We start from the raw sequence: 19,400 nt of genomic DNA on the forward strand, positions 1-19,400 counted from the left end.
ATTAAATAGAAAACACTGAGGACCAAGGTGAGAGGAGAGGCAAAAGATTTGGGTAAGAAGTCAAAATCAGAGATGGAGGCCTAGAAGAACAGAAGGTTGGAAGCTGGGCAGGCTGGTTGTGAGAGACAGATACATGCGGCTAACCAAAGTGGGCGGAAGGGTAGGCACGAGGTCTAGCAGGTGGTCTGCAGCCTGGAGACCCTCAGAGTCGGGTGGACGGGGAGGGCAAGCTGGGCTGCAGGCAGAGGGAGCCCCTGTCCCTGCTGGGCGACCTCACTGAACTTTCTCCAGGGAATCGCTCCCTACTCCTGCAACTCAACCCAGGGGTTTAGTCATGCTACAGATCTTAACATCTATATGTGGGAGAAAAGTGGTGGCATTACCAGCTGGAAAAACATCCAATATTTCTACTTGTGGGTACTAGAACTATTTTGAGAGTTAATAAATATTGACAGAACTTATCCTCTACTAGAGGATAGCAAGATACATCTTGGGTTTGATTTCTGATATAGGCCCGATTTTACAGTGAAGTGGCAACTGCTAAAAGTTTTTCAACTAAGTCTATGATCTGTTACTCATTTAAATTTTCCTGTGGAGGTGCCATGTATGTTACCATGGGCAACAGTGTCCCCAGTTCAGGGTCCTCCTCCTTCACTCCCAACCCCACTCCACCTGGACCACACTGGGACTTGGCCTGACTCCGCTTGTTTTGTGGACTCTGCTTTCTAGGGGTAGCCACTTCTTGAGGTTCCCTCCTCCTAAGATGAATGTGGACAGAATGAGGAACAGAGACAGAAAGAGGCTGAGGAATCATGGACATAAGAGCCACTGTAGTTCAGATCAAGTAAATTTAGTGGGCTGATGGGTTCAAGTGATTTGCTGAGAAATGAGCAAATCTTCTCTCTCACTAGAACATTCTCACTACTGATTTACAAAACAGCTACTAGGTACCTGGACCAAAAAACCTTAGAGATGAAAACAGTCTGATTTTATGACCTGGGAAGGAGAGGAGGATGACACTTTCACTTTTTTTTTTTTTAAAGGAAAAAAAGGGTAGACAAAGGAATATGAACTTTCCTTCAAATCATGGCAGGGAAAATAACTTCCATGTCCAAAGGCAGACCTGGTCTTTTAGAATCTAGTTTTGCTTCCAAAAACCACATCTTCTAGCTATGTTTGTATCTCCTTATAATGACAGCACATACTAGAATGCTCCATGAATATCTGAATATACTATACTGCACAATTTGAGCTTAGAAAATTTGTCTCCATAAAAATACCAAAGTGATTATAATTTCTTTTACTTTAAAAAAATGAAGTAGAATACAGTTATTTATGTTTTGAGAGGTCTTTTCAAAAAACCATGAGTGCCCAGAGGAGTGACAGGGTTAGGACTGTAGGTCACAGACCACATTTTCTATGTTGTCTAGGAGACTCAAAGTAGCATGGAATACCTCAGAAAAACATTTTAGGAGGGCCAACCAAATGCTGTTTGCCAAAGAGCAAAGGCCATGGCATGACTTTTACATTTGGGGTATGATATGTGGATCAAAGAGAAAGACCATGCAACCCCTTTGGAGTATACCTTGGTGTATATCGCCAGAGACAAGAGCATGGTAGGGTTTCAGTGGCCACCCCAGCTGCTGTGAGAGGCAAGGGTGTGGGAAAACACCAGGAGGAAGGCAGTTGTGGAGTGGCTGGTGGGAAGGGCTGGGGCCTGCTGCCAAGGAAGGGCCCCATCACCTGACTCTTACCTTCGACTTTGACCTCATAAATGGAAATCCCACGCTGCATTTGAGGAAGTCCAATTCTAGCAGCTCACAGGAAATACCCATCTCCTCCTGAAAGAGAAAAAGCACCATAGATGGGCTGGTTACAGGAAAGGCGGGTGTGTGAGGGTGGCCTCAGTGAGGCCATCGAGTCCTCTAGAGCAGTTCTCAGACAGCAGACTGATGGGATGAGGAGCCCTTAGACCAGACCAAGCCTCCAGTCTTCCTCCGGCTGCCCACCTTTCCTATGAGTTCCCTGGGAGGATAGGTACAGAAGACAAACTACTCTTCATGTTTAACTCATGTTTCAAGTCTAAACCCTGGGGCTGTCCTGGTGAACCAGGTTAGGACTGGGTGAGCTGGAGGCCTCCTAGGGTTTGCATTAAAAGGCAACCAAGCACTGCATGGTGGTTCACACCTGTAATCCTAGGATTTTTGGAAGCAGAGGCAAGAGGATCACTTGAGTCCAGAAGTTCAAGACCAGACTTGGCAATATAGTAAGATCCCATCTTTATAAAAAACAAAAAAGTAGCCAGGTGTGGTGAACCATGCCTATAGTCTCAGTTACTTGAGGCTTGAGGTGGAAGGATTGCCTGAACCCAGAAGTTGGAGGTTGTGGTGAGCTGTGACTGTACCACTGCATTCCAGCCCAGATGACAAAATGAGAGAGATCCTGACTTTAAAAAAAAAAGGCAACCAAGTTATCTTTTTGGCCCCTTTCTCCAGTCCTATCTTTCAAGATCTTGGTGGTTTAAGAAAAACAAACTCCAAGAAAGTCATATTAAGAAAAGCCCGCAGCAGCCAGGGTTGGGCTGCTCACCTGCAAGTCGTCCCAAGGCAGGGATGGGTGCAAGGGTGAGGAGGGGTTTCCAGGTATAGCCGACCTAGACTGGATTCCACATACAGTGGCATAAGAGAACCAGGAGAGGCCACAAGGAGCTGCTGTCTCTCCATCCAGGCACATGACTTCCAAGTGAGGTCCAAGGAGAGCCAAGGGGCTCTTCCTAACCCACAGGGCCTCTGAGAGTCACTGAAGCAAATCAAGATTTGCAAGGGGAGATGGTATGTCTGCAGATATTAGAGAAGAAGCAGCTACAGAGGTCCTCCAATTTCCAAGACCCACATCTCAGCTCAGATCAACACTTTCAGTCCTTCAGGCAAGTGAGATGAAAGTTTTCAATTGTGCATCAAACCATCAAACCAGTAAAACACATGAGCATTTACCACAATATATCTATTTAAATTGTATATGTATACTGCTATTCTAAAATATTATGAACATTAGCGCACATGCACACACACACACAAACACAAAGAAAAGACAAAGATAAATAACTAATCTATAGAGGTAGAAGTCAAGACAGTAATTGTGGAATAAGGAGAAGGTAGATCCTGGGGTACTAGAATGTTCTTTCTTGATTTGGGGACTGGTTACACAGATGTAATCATTTTGTGAAAGTTTGTTGAGCTGGGCACGCAATGAGTTGCATACTTTTGTCTAATAAACATCAGTACAACTTTACTTAGAAAATAGCAATGAAACAATAGTAAAAACCCCAAAATATAATGAAACAAAAGATAGGAGACATGTACAAATGTAAAACTAAACTCTCATATATCTCTTCAGCATCCAATCTTGGCAGTAACTGATCTCAATGACTGTAAGTTTCCTAATGTCTCTCCATGCCCCTAGCCAGCATTTCTCCCATGGAGACCCCAGACCACTTACATTAGTATCACATGGTTGGAAGCCATGTGTCTTACAATAGCCTCTTTAAAAACACAGATTCCTGGGCCACACCCCAGTTGCCTGCAGGGCCTGGGACAAGCATTTTCAATAAATAGTAAGTGATAAAATAAGCAATTCTGTGTAAAAATGTTTGGGGGACACAGTTGTAAGTTTCCTTTTCTTCAGTCCATTCTGCATGCTGCTGGAGGAAGCTTCTTAAAACAGGCCTCTCCCCACTGCAAACAGAATAAAGTGCCAAATCCTAATCCATTTTGGCCCATACTCTCCTGTTACTGTCCTCCACGCCTGCCCCACAGCACACAAATGTTACTATTCTACAAACATTCTCTGCCTGCTTTCATTCCACACCACTGTCTCAGTTGTTCTCAATGGCAGGAACACCTTTCCTTAGCCCTCCTTCCAAGGTTTTCTTCTTCCATCTTGCCCCCAAAACATTCATGGGTGGTTAAGCTCACACATGTACTATGGAAATGGTACAGGTTCAGAATGGACCCTAAGCCTCCACTGGGTAGCTGAGTCGTCATATCACATACCACATCCAGCATTGAGGACTCAGGTCTGAAAAACACTAGCCCCTGTCCTCGTAGAGCTCCTAACTCAGAAAGGGAGCCCTCCAGGCATAGAAGCAGTGTGATGGAAGTGTGAAGGCTGCTCTTGGAACCTGGAGAACAGGCATTGGCAATTTCAGTAAAGATAACCAGAGAATAACTTCTCAAATGCTGTCTCAAGACCTGCCTGTCCCAAAGATTGGCAATAAGGATTCACCATGGGTGGCCTCTCACCACCATCTTCCCCATATTCCTCCTGCCTGAAAACAACACTCACTATTGGCCCAGGAGGAAGCTACTCTAAATCCTAGATAATCAGCATATGGACATCAGAAGCAGTGAGCCAAAGTCTAGGGTGACCTCAGCACTCTTGGTTTCCCTGGACCAGTCCTAATTCCGTCATCCTGGTATAATTACTCTCAACAGTATTCTAGCACATATGTATGTATACAGACGTGTGTATGCATTTGTGTGTGTGTATATATATGTATATGTGTATACATGTGTGTATATCTATCTGATTTATGTAGATCTATATAGATAGATAGACACACACACACACATTATTACTTAGTCCAGTTCCCAACTCCTCTTGTTAATGTTTAATATCTCACTGGGAATCCCTTTCAAACAAGAAGAAAGTTTTAAAATTTAAGTCAAAGGTTTATCAGTTCTGGACTTATTATCTCAAAAACTTCTTCAGTTTTCATGTATGTGAAGGAATGATTATAGCTTCAAAGATTTTTTTTCTGGAATTTGAGGGATCCCCAGTTTACTTACCTTTGTCCTAAGATGACTGAACTTTTGATCACTCAAGAGCTTCTGAATTACCTCATTTTTGTTAGTTCCAAAATGCTAGAAAATAACATTTAAACCAGCATTTATTTCATTATTCCCTTCTACTCAGTCAAATACAAAATTTAAAATTCTGGTTGAATCTTGGTGAAGACAAGCAAAAAAAGGGAGAGCCAAAGACCTCATCTCTAGGAATGAGAGCTGAGCTCATGGTTCATAACTCAGGGGCTCCTGGGATGGAGCTGGGTCACCTGTCTGCCACTTGTGAGCACAACACAGCCATTTACACCAACTACTGGATACTATACTCAGGACATGGCCCTGACCAAGAGTCTTAAATTATATACTCCTCCTCCTACTACAAAGATCTTCAAGGAGGCACAGAGGCCCACCTGAGCATGGGCTCTGGCAAGCACAGTGACTCCCTATATGGCTGCTGTTGATGCTCCACCCAGAACCCCCTTACTAGACGGGTACCACAGCCCCCGATGAATGAAGTCGCTCTGCCTGGGAGGTTGCAACACCCTTCCCAGCAAGCACTGCACAGCTGCTGATTGATGTGGGTACCAAAGGAGATCTCCTGTGCCTCAAGGTGGGACCAACTCTGTTGTGCACTTCATGCTCCAGAGCTCCCCACAGGACTGGGTGAAACAGACACTAGCTGAGACCCCGTCCCTGTGTGGTTCCTTCCTCTGCCTCATTCTGCTGGCTTCATCCCTCTTCCCCCAAGAACACTTCCCTGATAAATCACCCATGCAGGAAACCCATCTCATGTGCTGCTTCTGGTGACCTGACCTCAGATGACACTCTTCACCATGACGCTCCTGGCACTGACAGCCACTGGAAAGCACTGGGCATTTGCTCCCAGGTGGGGCAACGGAAAGGGAACGAGGGGAATGTTCACCTGTTTAGAACTCCTGTTTAAATCCGCACTAAGGAAGAGAAAACTGTCCTAACTGAAGTTTATAAAATCTGCAAGGCTCCCCACTGTCAGGGGATCACTTGACCTCAAGGCAACACAGGATTCCCTTTGTTTTCCTGGTGTCAGATCATGCCCAGGGCAGAACCTCACAAACCAGGGTCATTTTGGAGTCATGTATCTCCTTGGTAACCAGGCACTCTATATCCGTATTCATATATAAATGATTCTTTTGTGATCATACTAAAAAAAAAAAATAAGGTAAAATATGTAGCAAAAGATGTTAATCTTATGAAATAATAGGAAAATTCACATCCAAAAGCTGCTTATTCAGTACCTCACTCTTACTTTTGTTTCAGAAATTAGAATACTGTTATTTTAAAGATGCCAATAAAGCAAATATGCTTTTGCCTTGGGTCTAAGAGATCGCAGATAATTATAAGTACAATGCTACAAGTGCCTCTAAATGCAGGATAAAATAAACTTATTTGCATAATTTTCAGTTTCATTTTTCAAGCAAAGTCCCAATCAAAACTTTAAAAAACATTTTTCCTATGAAAATTTGGACCCGATTTTAAGAGGATTCACATAACTGGCATTTTCCCCAGTCCCACTTTTCCTTGGCTGGGAAGGAAATCCAATGTGATGAAACATTATCAGGGCTTCTCCCTGGAGATTATAGGGGATTCCATTTAAATCTTCTACCAATATGCAGAACATCCCTGACTTATGATGGCTCCACTTAAGATTTTTGAACTTTCCAGTGATGCAAAGATGACAGGCATTCAGTAGAAAGCGGTAGGAAGCAGTAAGATACTCTCTCTAGACACTGGGCTGCACCTGTCAGTCAGTCAGAGGGTCACTGAGGTAAGCAACCCACACGCCTCAGTATATTGTGCTGCCAGATGGCTCTGCCCAACTGTAGGCTACTGTGAGAGTTCTGAGTGCATTTAAGACAGGCTAGGCTAAGCTGTGACATTTGGACCTTGAATGTATTAAATGCACTTTCAACCCACAATGGGTTTATTGGGATGTAACCCCCATGTAAGTTGAGGGGCATCTGTACATGACTCCCCGGATCAGAAAACCATCAATTAACATCTTTTAAAACAATGGTGAAGAGTATACTTGATGTAGGCACATTCACCTCTGTATTCTCAGTGTCTGGCACTGAGCCTGGTACTTAGTAGCTCCTGAGTTTGCATTATTAAATGAACAGGCCTTGGCTTGTGGGGGATGCAGATGAAGGAACTGCAAGAAGCAACTCAGTGGCTGGTCTGCCTGGCATGAGAGATGCTTGCCTTGGCAAAGATCTTCTCTGTTCCAGACATACCTCGGCGGTCCCAGTCCCAGGAACTTGGCCAGCAGAACCAGGCTCCAGCCCTGCTTGTAACAGGCGGTGGCTGGAAGAATCGGATAATGAAGTTAACGACGCTCTTTGGCCTTTGGGCTCCTTCCTCCAATCACACACACTTTTGGTTTCAGTCTGTAGTAGGGCCTTATCTGACCACCAGTGCAGCGTTCTTTGGGAACAGAAAATCTGTCAGGCTGGTGACTGGCTTACGCTCAGTGCTAGGTAGAGTCTGAAGTTTGGCTTCCCCTTTCCCAGCTCCCATGCGTGTTTGTCAAACCGAAGACCATCCCCATGTCTCCACGTCTGGCTGTCAGTCTGGCACTCTGGAGTTCTTCTAAGACCCTTTCCTTCTGCCAGGTACACTAATTGTGAACTGTGAGCTGGTAGAAGAATTTCTACATTAACTCAGTTAACTTAGAATTCAGGTACGTTTTGGAATCATTTTATCTCAAATTCCCTACCCAACCAAGGAGTCAACCCATGAGATAACAAATAAAATTTATGCCCAGAAAACACTTTATTGGCCCCATTCAACGATGAGTCAGGCTGAGTCTCACCAGAACAAACAGTCCTGTTCCCAGAGAGGAATCCTTTGGGATAAGGCCCATGAGATTCCTACCTATGAGGAAAAGCACATGAGTTTGCAGTATAGAATGTTGATAGACTTTGGCATTATGAGCCAATTTTGATTATTGGTTCCAATATATACCAGCTATGTGTTGTCAGGCAAACTAGCCATCCGTTCTACAAGGCTCCAGTTTCTCACCTATAAAATGAAGTAATAACACCTGCCTCAGAGGATTGTCACTGGGCTGCCAGCGCTGATGAGTGTAGGATGGAGCACACAGTCAGCCCCTCCTCAGTAACGGCTTACTAAGTGCCAGGCAGTGTTTTAAATCCATATTTTAAGGATCCTGTGCAGTAGCTTCTCATTCCCATTTTACAAGGAGGAAACTGGAATGCAAAGAAGTTATATCACTTTCCCAGGGTTTCACAGCTGGCAAATAATGGACCCAGGATTTGAGCAGGGCACATCCCTTCCCAAACCTACTCTGCATGTTCTCCTCCAATGTTAACTTCCTTCTCCTGACCCAACCGACCTGCAAATCTCCCTATAGAATGTGACATTGTGCTCTGAATACATGTGTGTGTGGGAAAAAGACCTGTTGACTCTAAATTAATGCATTTTAATACAGGGGGAAAGACCATATGCTTAATATGATCGAGGCTACGAGAGGCCTAAACAAATTGCTCTGAGAGCTCATGGCAGGGTGCCACTACCCTCTTTACCTGGTAGAATAAATTAAAAAGTAAATAGATCAAAAAAGGAACTCTGGGGTGGGTCTTGAAAGAATAAGAACTTGACTCATTTGAGTGCAGCACTGTGCGGGGAGAGGCAGTGACAGGGGACACGGTGGGAAAGCGAGTAAAAGGACCAGGCTGAGCACAGGGTAGCACTGAGAGAGATGGCACCAGGGGAAATGGCAGCACTGTGCCCAGGGGCTAAGGAGCACCCTCTGCTTTGGTGTGAGCCTACAGCTTCCAGTTACACAGGCTCTGAAGCTGGCTTTCAAATGTCATGGTATGAGCAGCCGATCTGGCTGTGAAGACCTTCCATCCTCTGATCATGGGAGAATACTGGAGTCAGAAGGGCGATGTGTTCATTTGCAACAAGGGATGTAGCTGCCCTGTGCAATGTGGAGCTCCTGTCAGCAGGGCCCCAGAACTCCTGCCCTAGAGGCCAACGAGGAAGGCAATCACAATCAGAAGGCTGCCTAGTGAGTCAAGGAAGAATTTTACATCGTGGGAACTCCTTGGTTTATTCATTAACTCATTGAGGAGATCCTTACTGACTGCTGTCCCGTACCAGGCCCTGTTCTAGGTGATGGGGCTTCAGTGGCAAACATGACCCTGCCTTCACAGCACAGATAAGATAGTCCATGGGGGAAGATGACAAAAATGAAAAGTGATCCAAAAGGAAGTGAAAAGTAATCACAAAAGCAGCAAAAGAAAAAAATGAACAAATCAGACATCATCAAAATAAAAAATTGCTGTGTTTCAAAGGACACCATCAAGAAAGTGAAAAGACAATCCACAGGACGGGAGAACATTCTTAGTAAGTCCTCTATCTAAAATGGAACTTGCACCTAGAATATGTAAAAAAAGTATTGCAACTCAATAATAGGATAAATAACCCAACTAACAAATGGGCAATGGATCTGAATAGACCTCTAAAAAACACACATGAAAATATTCTCAGCATCATTAGCCTTTAGGGACACATAGCTCAAAACCACAGCAATCTACCACTTCACATGCACTAGGATGACTACATTCAAAAGACAGCAACAACTGTAGGAGAGGAGGTGGATAAGTTGGAACCCTTATACCCTTATGCTGGTGGGAGTGTAAACTGGTGCAGCCACTTTGAAAAGCAGCCTGGCAGTTCCTCAAACAGTCAAACATAAAGTTACCATATGGCTCAGCAATCACTCTCTTCAGTATATACCCAAGAGAAATGAAAACATATGTCCACACAAAAACCTGCAACACAAATGTTCATAGCAGCATAAATCATGATAGCCAAAAAGTGAAAACAATCTAATGTTCATCAACTGATGAATAAATGAGCACAATGTGGTATTTCCATACAATGAAATATTATTTGGCCATGAAAAGGAATGAAGTACCGATACAGGCTACGACATGGATCCACTGAAAACATTATGCTAAGTGGTGGAACCAGAACTCACAAAGGACTGGTCCATTTCTTATAAATGATACCACTTACATAAAATATTCAGAATAGGCAAATCTAGAGAGACAGAAAGTAGATTCATGGCTGCCTTGGGGTGACGGGGATAGGTGAATGGGAGTAACAGCTAGGAGATAAGAGGATTCTTTCTGAGGTAATAACATATTCTAAAGTTGATAGTGGCAATAGATGTACAAGACTGTCAACATACTAAAAAAACCACTGGATTGTATACTTTCCAAGGGTGAATTGTCTGAATGGTATTTCTATGAAGCTGTAATAATTACAGATTGTGGGAACATCCTCAGGGAAGCAAACAGCACTACCCCTGGTTTGGGACAGGAAGGCTCTCTTGAGGAGGTACCATTCAGTTGAGACCTTGAAGCGAGGAGCGAAGAGTGTCCTAGACAGGAGAACCAGCATGCTTGGGGAAGGGTGTGAGGAAGGGTGCAGCAAGCTAAAGAAGCCAACCAGAGGCCACATGTTTGGAACGCAGCAGGTGAAACGCCAGGTCATGCAGAGCCCTGCAGCTCCTAAGAAGGAGTTTGGACTTAATTCTAAGTACACAGGGAAGACACTGGAGGGCTCTAAGCAGGGGAGTCATACTATCTGATTCACAGTTTCAAGAATATCTTTAGCTGTGATATAAGAATGGATCAGAGGGGGCCAGGGGTGGGGAATGCGATACAATGAGCAGTAAAGAAAAGTTCCTTCCCTGCCTGCCTCAAAGGATCCATGGAAATGGAGCCTGAAATAGAACACAGACCAGATGGACTAAAAGTACCCTTAAGGAACCAGGGCACACAGCGACGCTAGCACAGATGTCAAATATGGCTGATAGCTCAGTGAGGCTGAAGCAGTGGTTAGAGACCCTCCTACCTCTGCTGAGTAGGAGTTGGCGATAAACAGTCCAAGAGAAGCAGAGGTGATGACCCCCACACTTGGGGACTTTGGAGGAGTGGAGCAAAGAGAGTACCATAAGACAAGCTGTTTTCTTGAAATTTTGTCAAACCTCATTTGGAAGCCAAGGCCCCGACTATTCTGGGTTTGTTCTTTCCAAGCTTAAAAAAATGAAGCAAGCAAAAGTTACAATCGAAACACAGGTTTGAGACAGATGAATCACATCACTGTTAATGCAAAATTCCCCTCCCAAGCTAAGCAGTGCAGTTTGGAGTGCACCTGAAACAGCCCTGCACCCATCATTCTGGAGGCCAGCTGCTGCAAGAGGAACAATTATCTGATCAAAATGGAGACAGTAGGGTTTCCTCCAAAACAGTCCTCTTGGCCCTGAGGAAAACAAGTGCTTCAAAAGCTTTACTATGAGTAGAAAATAATACATTACTTCTTAAACAACTGATACAAATTCAAAATGACTTGAATAAGCTGTCTCTTTTCTTGTGTGCGCCTCCTCAGGGCACTGAATCAACCCTGTTTAGAGCTAATCTTCATTATTTTCCCAAAGTGAAGACAGACAAAAACACTTCCCCAAATCCTGGTGATTGTTCTTTTCAGGACCAGCGGGGTATGAAATCAAGAATCTAAACAAACGAATCTAAGTCAACCAGCCCTAGCTGAAAAGCCCAAAGTGAAATGATCAGCCAGTCACTCCCTCTAAAGCTTAAGAAGTAGAGTATTTGATTTTCATTCAGGAAGTTTTTCCTTCTGTTAAATACAGTAGTGGCAAATGAATTATTCTTAGATTTTAAAAAACTGACTTCTACTCTTTAATTTTATGAAATATTTTCCCAGAGCCTGCAAACTCTTGGTCAATAAACTAAGAATTCAAAGTTGAAGTGCATCTCGTGAACCAAAGTATTCTGATTTTCTATCACTCTTTTCCTTTGCCTTATAGGCTGACTGAAAACTCAGCAAGGTGGGGCTCTCTCCCCTGATATGATGGGAAAGAATTTAACATCATAGCATAACAACAATTTATGAGTGGTGTTTGGATGCACAGGTTATGTAGGAGTAAAGTGTTTGAAGAGGTTTGGGTGCTTTCTAAATTCCTGGCCAGGAATCTTGATTAGAAATGTAATCATGGTGAAGAGTTCCTCCCACCTACAGGCTCCCTTCTCTCCAGTCCATTCAAAACTGGTTTAAACTTGAAGCTGTGAAGGGCCTTGCTACTCAAAGCGTAGTTCCTGGACCAGGAGCATCAGTGCCATCTGGGAGCTTGTTAAAAATGCAGATCCTCAAGTCCTAGCCCAGAATTGCTGACTTAGAACCTGTATTTTAGCAAGATCTCCAGCTAAACTCTGTGAGCATGAATGTTTGAAAAGCATGACTCTATGTCACTGAGCACTCCCCACGGGAAACATGATGCTAACCCTATGAAGATCATCTTCCTCATGCTCTCTGTCCTCCAGAAACATACCAAGTATCCTGCCCATGCTATTTGAGAGATATTGTCTATGTGAGAACACACCGTTCTGGAACTGAAGACCTGCCCATTCACATGAAACTTACCTGGGTTAACCTAAAAGCAGACTCTGGGACAAGGATTGGAGTACAATTTGTTTGGGAGGTGATGTCAGGACACTCTGTGAGGGAATGGTGAAGTGTGCCACCAACAGGTGAGAAAGCCAGGGCACCTGTCCATCAACTTGTCTCTCCTTGGTTAAGAGTTGCCTGGGAGACACTGACTATCCTGTACTTCTGGCCCTCCTGATGCTTGGGTGCAGCACACTCCTGTAGCCAGAGAAAGTCCCCAGCTGGAGAGACACGAGCAGGCCTTAGCCTACAGAGGAATGGTCGCAAGTGGCCTCCAGGGTGGGTGGACAGGTCATGGAGGGCATCCTCGTCATTTCTCCACCTTCCCTCTGTCTCTACAAGCTGGCAGAGCTGTGGGCTAGGAATAGAGTCCCGAGGCAGCTACTGCTGAACCTCCTTCAGCCGCAGATGAAGGGACGGGGCCTGAGAGAGGACTTCTTCCCTGTCTAGCACCCTTGGCAGTGTCCACTAATCATGCTGTGGGCTCACGGAGACCCGTCTCAGAGGGTAGCAGCTTATTAATCTCTTCCCTCTGGTTGGCACATCTGCTCTGCCCCTCCTGGGCATATCTCAGGACTCTCCTGAAGGAACTGGCATCCCCTTTTAGGATGATTCCTGCCCCCTTTCTCTTTCTTTTCTTCCATAACGGTCAGCTCCAGCCTCCTTACCCCTAGACCAGCACAAACTGGCCTCCTGATGGATGCCCTACTCTCAGCTGCTGCCCACCAATCTCCTCTGCAAACTGCCCCAGTTGAATCTCAACACAGTACTTTGTTTTGCTCAAAAGCCTTCCAAGGTTATTTTTCTTTTCTTTCTTTCTTTTTTTTTTTTGAGGTCTCATTCTGTTGCCCAGGCTGGAGGGCAGTGGCATGACTCTGGCTCACTGCAAACAAATGCCAAGCTCCCTAGATGGTTCTGATGTGCACCCAAGTTCAGAACCTCAAAATTGACTGCATTAAAAACCTCTGGAAGCCTTGATAAAGATGCAAATTGTGCCCCACCCTCCCCAAAGGAATCCTCTAAAGCAGAAGCAGAGTCAGGAATCTGGATTTTGAATCATCTGAGACAAGCATTCTACACTAGCCTTTGAAATACTGGTCCCAAGGGCTAATGCAGCCAATGCCATTTTGGAGGTTAAGGGATCGAGACCCAGAGTGTATGGGGTTGGGGGGAATGCCTTCTCTGGGATTTTTAACACTGGTGAAGGCTGAGGACCCCTGGCATTATATGGTCCTACCTGCATATGAGCTGGCAGACTGGAGCCTCAAGACATGTGCCCCTGGGGCAGGGATTCAGAGGTAAACTCTAGAGACCACAGCTGGCTCCAAAAGAGGTGCCCACCTGCTGCTGCCCATCCATTCATTCAACAAGTGTTTCTTATTTTGCCTCAAACGAGAAACAGCTTCTACAGAATAATTCTCATGTGTGAGACACATTATGTTTTCTGTTACTTCTTACATTCCTTCGTTCATTCTCAGGTTTAATAATTACTGAGTAGCCTCGGTGTTCTTTATTGGGCCATATGCCTTTGTAATACAGCCCCTGCTGTCTCCCAGGAAGAGTTCCCAGCCTGGGATAAAGGAGAAGGACCAATCGGTTCAAGGAAACACATTTATTACCCTGTATGGTGAATGCATGGGTGAACCAAATACCAAAGGTTGAAACTGGCCTCCCTTCATCAGAGAAGCATTGGCCCAATTAGGTCCTATTTTACAACTCATTATTATTACAACTGTTTTATCTTTCCTTTCTTTTTTTTTTTTTTTTTTGAGACAGCATCTCCCTCTGTCACCCAGGCTGGAGTGCAGTGGCATGATCCTGGCTCACTACAGCCTTGACCTCCTGGGCACAAATGATCCTCCTACCTCAGCCGTCAAAGTAGCTGGGACTTCAGGTGTACACCATCATGCCTGGCTATTCCTTTTCTTTTAACTAAAAAGTCTACCAGTTCTTCAAAGGATGGAATCTGATACTGGACACAGTGATCTACCAGTGTCATACCAGTACTTAATTCAGTAGGGAAATCAGCTCATTATTTGAACACATAGGCCAAAAGCTACTACAAATGACAAATACAAAAAAATACCATTCAAAAACTGGTTCGCTTATTCAGAACTTTATCTAGCAGGCTCAAAGACTGTGGAGGGACAGGCCCCGGTGGCTGCTATAGGGGTTGTACTCCAGCACAGATTTATTCAGCAGATATTATTGAGTTCATCTCGTGTGCCAGGTGTGGAGGTACACAGACATATCTCTGTCTTCAGCAAGCTCCTCCCTTAAATGCCAGATAGAAAGTAATTGCCTTGGTAGCTGATGCAACAGAGAATCATACACCAGCTGAGAACCCAAGCTTTAGGAAAAGTCCATGAGGGCAGAGAAAGGAGCACAGGCTGTATCTTAGGGCACTCTGATTGTGTGCACATCAAGGAAAAGCCTGTTGCCAAGAATTCTTAGTGATCAATACACAATAAGAACAACTGCAAGACAGTTTTATGGCAGCCCTGAATTAAGAAGGACCCGCCAATATAATTAAACGCTGACATTATGTATCCCTTTTGTATTTTTAAGAACAACATAGAGGCTGGGCACAGTATCCCACCCAGCACTTTAAGAGGCTAAGGTAGGAGTACTGTTTGAGGCTAGACGTTTAAAACCATCTGGGCAATATAGTGAGATCCTGTCTCTACACAAACTAAACAAAATTTAGCCAGGCATTGTGGTGTGTGCCTGCAGACCCAGCTACTTGGGAAACTGAGCTGGAAGAATCATTTGAGCCCAGGACGATTGTGTCACTGCACTCCAGCCTGGGTGACAGAGAGAGACTGTCTTAAATAAATAAATGAATAAATAAGAAGATGGGGTTTGTTTGGTTTTGGTTTTGACATTTGTTCAGTTAATAGCCCAGTTGTTTAAGATGACTTACATGTACAACTAGCAAAGGTTGCTTTTGATTATTGTAATGGTAGGTTTTACTTTTAATCTCACTGGAGTTGCTTTTGGAAAATTAATGATTTTCCCTTCTCTGAAAAAAGGATGAGCTGCAGAGTCATGAGATGTCCTTAAGATCCAGTATCTTGGTTCTGAACTTGTTGGAAAACATTAAACTTCTGACTGTGTTAGGAGCTGCCCTGGCTGTGAGGGAAAGATGAATGGACTGGTTTATTGATTACTTTCCATGATATGACCCTGCAGAGGTAACTAATTAATCAATGCTTTCTGTGTCTCCACATGTCATTTTCTATGTTTCTCTCCTTCACAGGACAGGTTTGCTCATTCTTTTTTTTTTCTTCTGAAAACATTTTCACGTGTCTTGCTTTCCATCCTGGTTTTCAGTTCTGCTTTAGATGGAGAGACTGGCCATACATCATCTCTCTCTCATGGCAGGGCATGGGCAGCATGGGGAGTCAATGCAGGCAGAGCTCCACCACCAGTCCCACGGGTCTCTGTACCATGCGTGGACATGCACAGTGACTCCCCAGACACCAGCTCCAAGAAAACTTGAGTTTTGTTGGAAGATAGCTCTTGGGCCTCTGGAACCCTCTTGGCCTATGACCATGGAGAGATGGAAGTGCCTGGGAACTCACATCGCCTTGGGGGAACCTTAACCACACTCCCTTGTCCCTGACTGGGACACTATGAGGTGTGGTCTATACTTTGAATTGTGCCAGAGTCACCCACTTTCTTTCTCCCTCCTGAACTCAGCATAAGAGAGTGGAAAAGACCCTATCACAGAAACCCCTTCCTTCCTCACTGTGCCAATGGGAAACAGTGTGAGCATTTCAGACTCAGAGCAAGCGGCCTCCCAGGTCTGTGACTTTCTCACTCTCTCTCATAAAGTCTGTAGGGTAGAGCCGCTTCACTGGGACTGCCAGTTCCAAACAAACCAGGACCTTTCAGGACAAAGAAATCCACCCACCAAATGTTAAGGATAGCAGCTAGGATGGTTTCCCAGACTTATGTGACTATATATTGATTTTAATTCACTTGAGTGCCTCTTAAACCTGAACCCATTTAATTACCATGCCTACATGTATTCTCTTTGTCCACTTTGAGAAAGACGCCTCCCACACTGTCCATGACAGGCCCCAGGGAATGAGGGCAGGGGCCTGGAACAGCAGAGTGAAGCCACTCTCCTTTATACAGTTTCCCAGGGTCCCAGACAGAACTGGGACCCTGGAAACTTCTCAAATTGTGATTGCACAATGATTTTTTTTCAAACTGACATGGCTCTACCACTTAGTAAATGGTGCTTTAAGTACCTCCCCATGAAAATACAGATAGTAATTCCTATCCTACAACCCTGCAGTTAGAATTTAATGAATTACTGTGGTGGGCACCACCATGGTGGTGGTTGTGGCTGTCACTGAGGGACTTTTCAAGAGTCTTCTTGGCTCTGCCACCTACAGTTGCTGGTAGACCCTCAGGCTATTCAATGTCACCCTCAGAATCAGACCTCAGCCTGGGTGGGCTGCTGAGCACTTAGATGACGGAACTAATGCATTTGAACTCTGACCACATGACAGGCGCAGCTTGCATTTCACTAGGATGAACAGATTTGTGTTTCTCAATAACTCTTACCAGGTATTATTATCACCCCATTTTGCAGACGAGGATCCAGAGGCCCAGGGAGGGTGAAGGAACTTGTCTAAGGTCACACCACAACTACATGGTAGAGGGAGAACTCGAGTGTGGAGTCTGACCTGAGAGCCCACATGGTCCACAGACGCCAGCATGCAACGGGGCCTTCAGAGTGTGTAATGTAGAGGTTTTCTTTCCCTTGCTCTGGGATAACCTGCCAATAGTGCAGTGATTCTCAGATAGCAGCATGCATCTGTTACCTGGAGGCTTGTTAAGATGCAGACTTCTGTGTCCCACCCCTAGAATTTCTGGCTCAGTTGGTCTCTAGAGAAAGCCCATGACTGCATCTTTCTTTCTTTCTTTTTTTTTTTGAGTTGGACTTTCACTCTGTCACCCAGGTTGGAGTACAGTGGCACGCTCATGGCCACCCCAGTGTCGACCTGGTGGGCTCTGTCGATCCTTCCACCTCAGCCTTCCAAGTAGCCAGAACTACAGGTGCACGCTACCATGCCCAGCTAATTTTTTTGATTTGTTGTAGAGACAAGGTCTCGCCAAATTGCCCGGGCTGGTCTTGAACCTGCAGGTTCAGGCAACCCACTCACCTCAGCCTCCCAAAGTGCTGGGATTATAGGCTGAGTCATTGAGCCCGGCCATGACTGCACATTTCTAACCAGATCCCAGCTGGTGTGGATGCTGGTGGTCAAGAGACCATGCTCTGAGTGGCACTGATCTAGGTTCTAGAAATACCCATGGCTTCCTGGGCAGGAGTAACATGGAAGACAGGCTCACAGGAGAGGGTGTGAATCAGTCTGCTGAGCCAGAAACATCTAGTATTCCTTCTGGCCCAGAGCAGCAGATGCTGGGAATTTTGCAGGGTCCCCTGCTCCTGAGATGTGGGAATCTTTCACAGGCTACCAGCCATCACTGCGACACTCATATGTCAGCTTTCTCCAGGTGGCCTCCAGTTTCTCTTCTAAAAAATGGAGCTAGGAAACTAACTTTAGAGCAGTGCTGTGGTGAGGAAATGCTAAAGGAGAGAACAGATCAACATTTACAGAGTACCTTCTTCGTGTCTGGCCCATCTCATCTAATCCTGACACTGTGAGGCAGGTCTCATAACCCCCACCTTACAGATGAGAAAATCAAGGCTCTGAGAATGTGGACAACTTGCCAGAATGCACACAGCTATTGAGGGTTGATGTGGGATTTCAACCCAGGTCAGTTCAGCCCCAAGGCCCTGCATTTGCTTGCCCCCAGGCTGCCTCCCTGTGATGTTCCTAGTGGTAGATATACTGTCCAGGACATTCATGCACAGCTACTTTGCTGTTGGCACTGCACAGGCTTCAGAGGAAGACCTGTGGCTCAGTGTGGCATTTCTGCCAGGAAAGGAAGTGTTTCACATATAGCCCTTTAAACTGTGAAACAGACTCTGATCTGTGTGGGTTTCCCAACCAGGAAGAGAAAGGTGGGATGGAGTCTCATCCATCTGGAAGCTTACCCTCAACCCAGATAGAAACAGCAGCATGACTGCAAGCAGAGTGGCCCCAGAACTTCAGAGCTGGCCAGGAGACCCCTTGTTGGCAGCCAATGTGCCCATTCGCAAGTCCCAATCGGCAGCTCCCTCGTGAAGAAAGCTCAACAGGTTTTTTTACAAAAAGCCAAGAGAGTTTTCTTTGGCTCCAGGTTCAGATTTCCTGCCCTGTTCCATGACCTCACAGGGCACAGCTGAAAGCACCTTCCACGCCCCCTCCCCAGCTCCGACCGGCTCGGTTTCACAGCTCAGACTTTCTGCTTGTTTGGGGAAAGAGTTTGTTTCTTGTCTTCCTTATTTGACATCCTCTTCCCTCCTCCCTCCATGACTCAATCCACCCCATTCTTCTGCTGCTGGCGACTGACGGCAGCCCCTCTAGCTGGAACCTTCCAGATGAGAGGTGGAGAAGGAGGGAGCACTGACTCAGCATCTCCTCAGCAGATGAATGTTTAGCAGCTAAAAAAATGACACGTGGGAAAAGAATGCTGTGTTTAAGTCTTACACTCAGGCAGCACTAAATGGTGTAAGGAAAGGTCACATGAACGTTTAGACAACAAAAGTTCCTACTTTTATGTCCAGACAGTCAAGTTCTTCAGAGGGTTTCTGAGAGGACAGACAGAAATTCTGTCTCCTGTCAGCGAGTCATCATCCCACAACACTGTCTCCGGCTGGTGACTTTTTTGTTTTTTGGTTTTTTTGAGTTGGAGTCTCACTCTGTCACTCAGACTGGAGTGCGGTGGCCGCTCCCGGCCACTGCAGCCTCGACCTGCTGGGCCCCGGCGATCCTTCTGCCTCCGCCTTCCAAGTAGCCGGAATAACAGGCATGCGCTACCATGCCCAGCTGATTTTTTGATTTATTGTAGAGAGGAGGTCTCGCTGCCCAGGCGGGTCTTGAACCCACGGGCTCAGGC

General features: G+C 45.4%; 1 protein-coding gene across 1 annotated transcript in view; it reads right to left on the reverse strand.

Moving 5' to 3' along the window:
- Positions 1-19,400, reverse strand: part of LOC103256188 (integrin alpha-9-like) — a 199,028-nt gene that overhangs the window by 79,400 nt on the left and 100,228 nt on the right. The window contains exon 7 of the mRNA XM_021710451.1: positions 1,755-1,841. Within this exon, the coding sequence (XP_021566126.1) occupies positions 1,755-1,841 (87 nt within the window). The remainder of the gene's footprint in view (positions 1-1,754; positions 1,842-19,400) is intronic.

Source organism: Carlito syrichta, unplaced genomic scaffold, assembly GCF_000164805.1.
Source record: "Carlito syrichta isolate Samal-C Ts95f unplaced genomic scaffold, Tarsius_syrichta-2.0.1 Scaffold289019, whole genome shotgun sequence".
Classification (NCBI taxonomy): domain Eukaryota; kingdom Metazoa; phylum Chordata; class Mammalia; order Primates; family Tarsiidae; genus Carlito; species Carlito syrichta.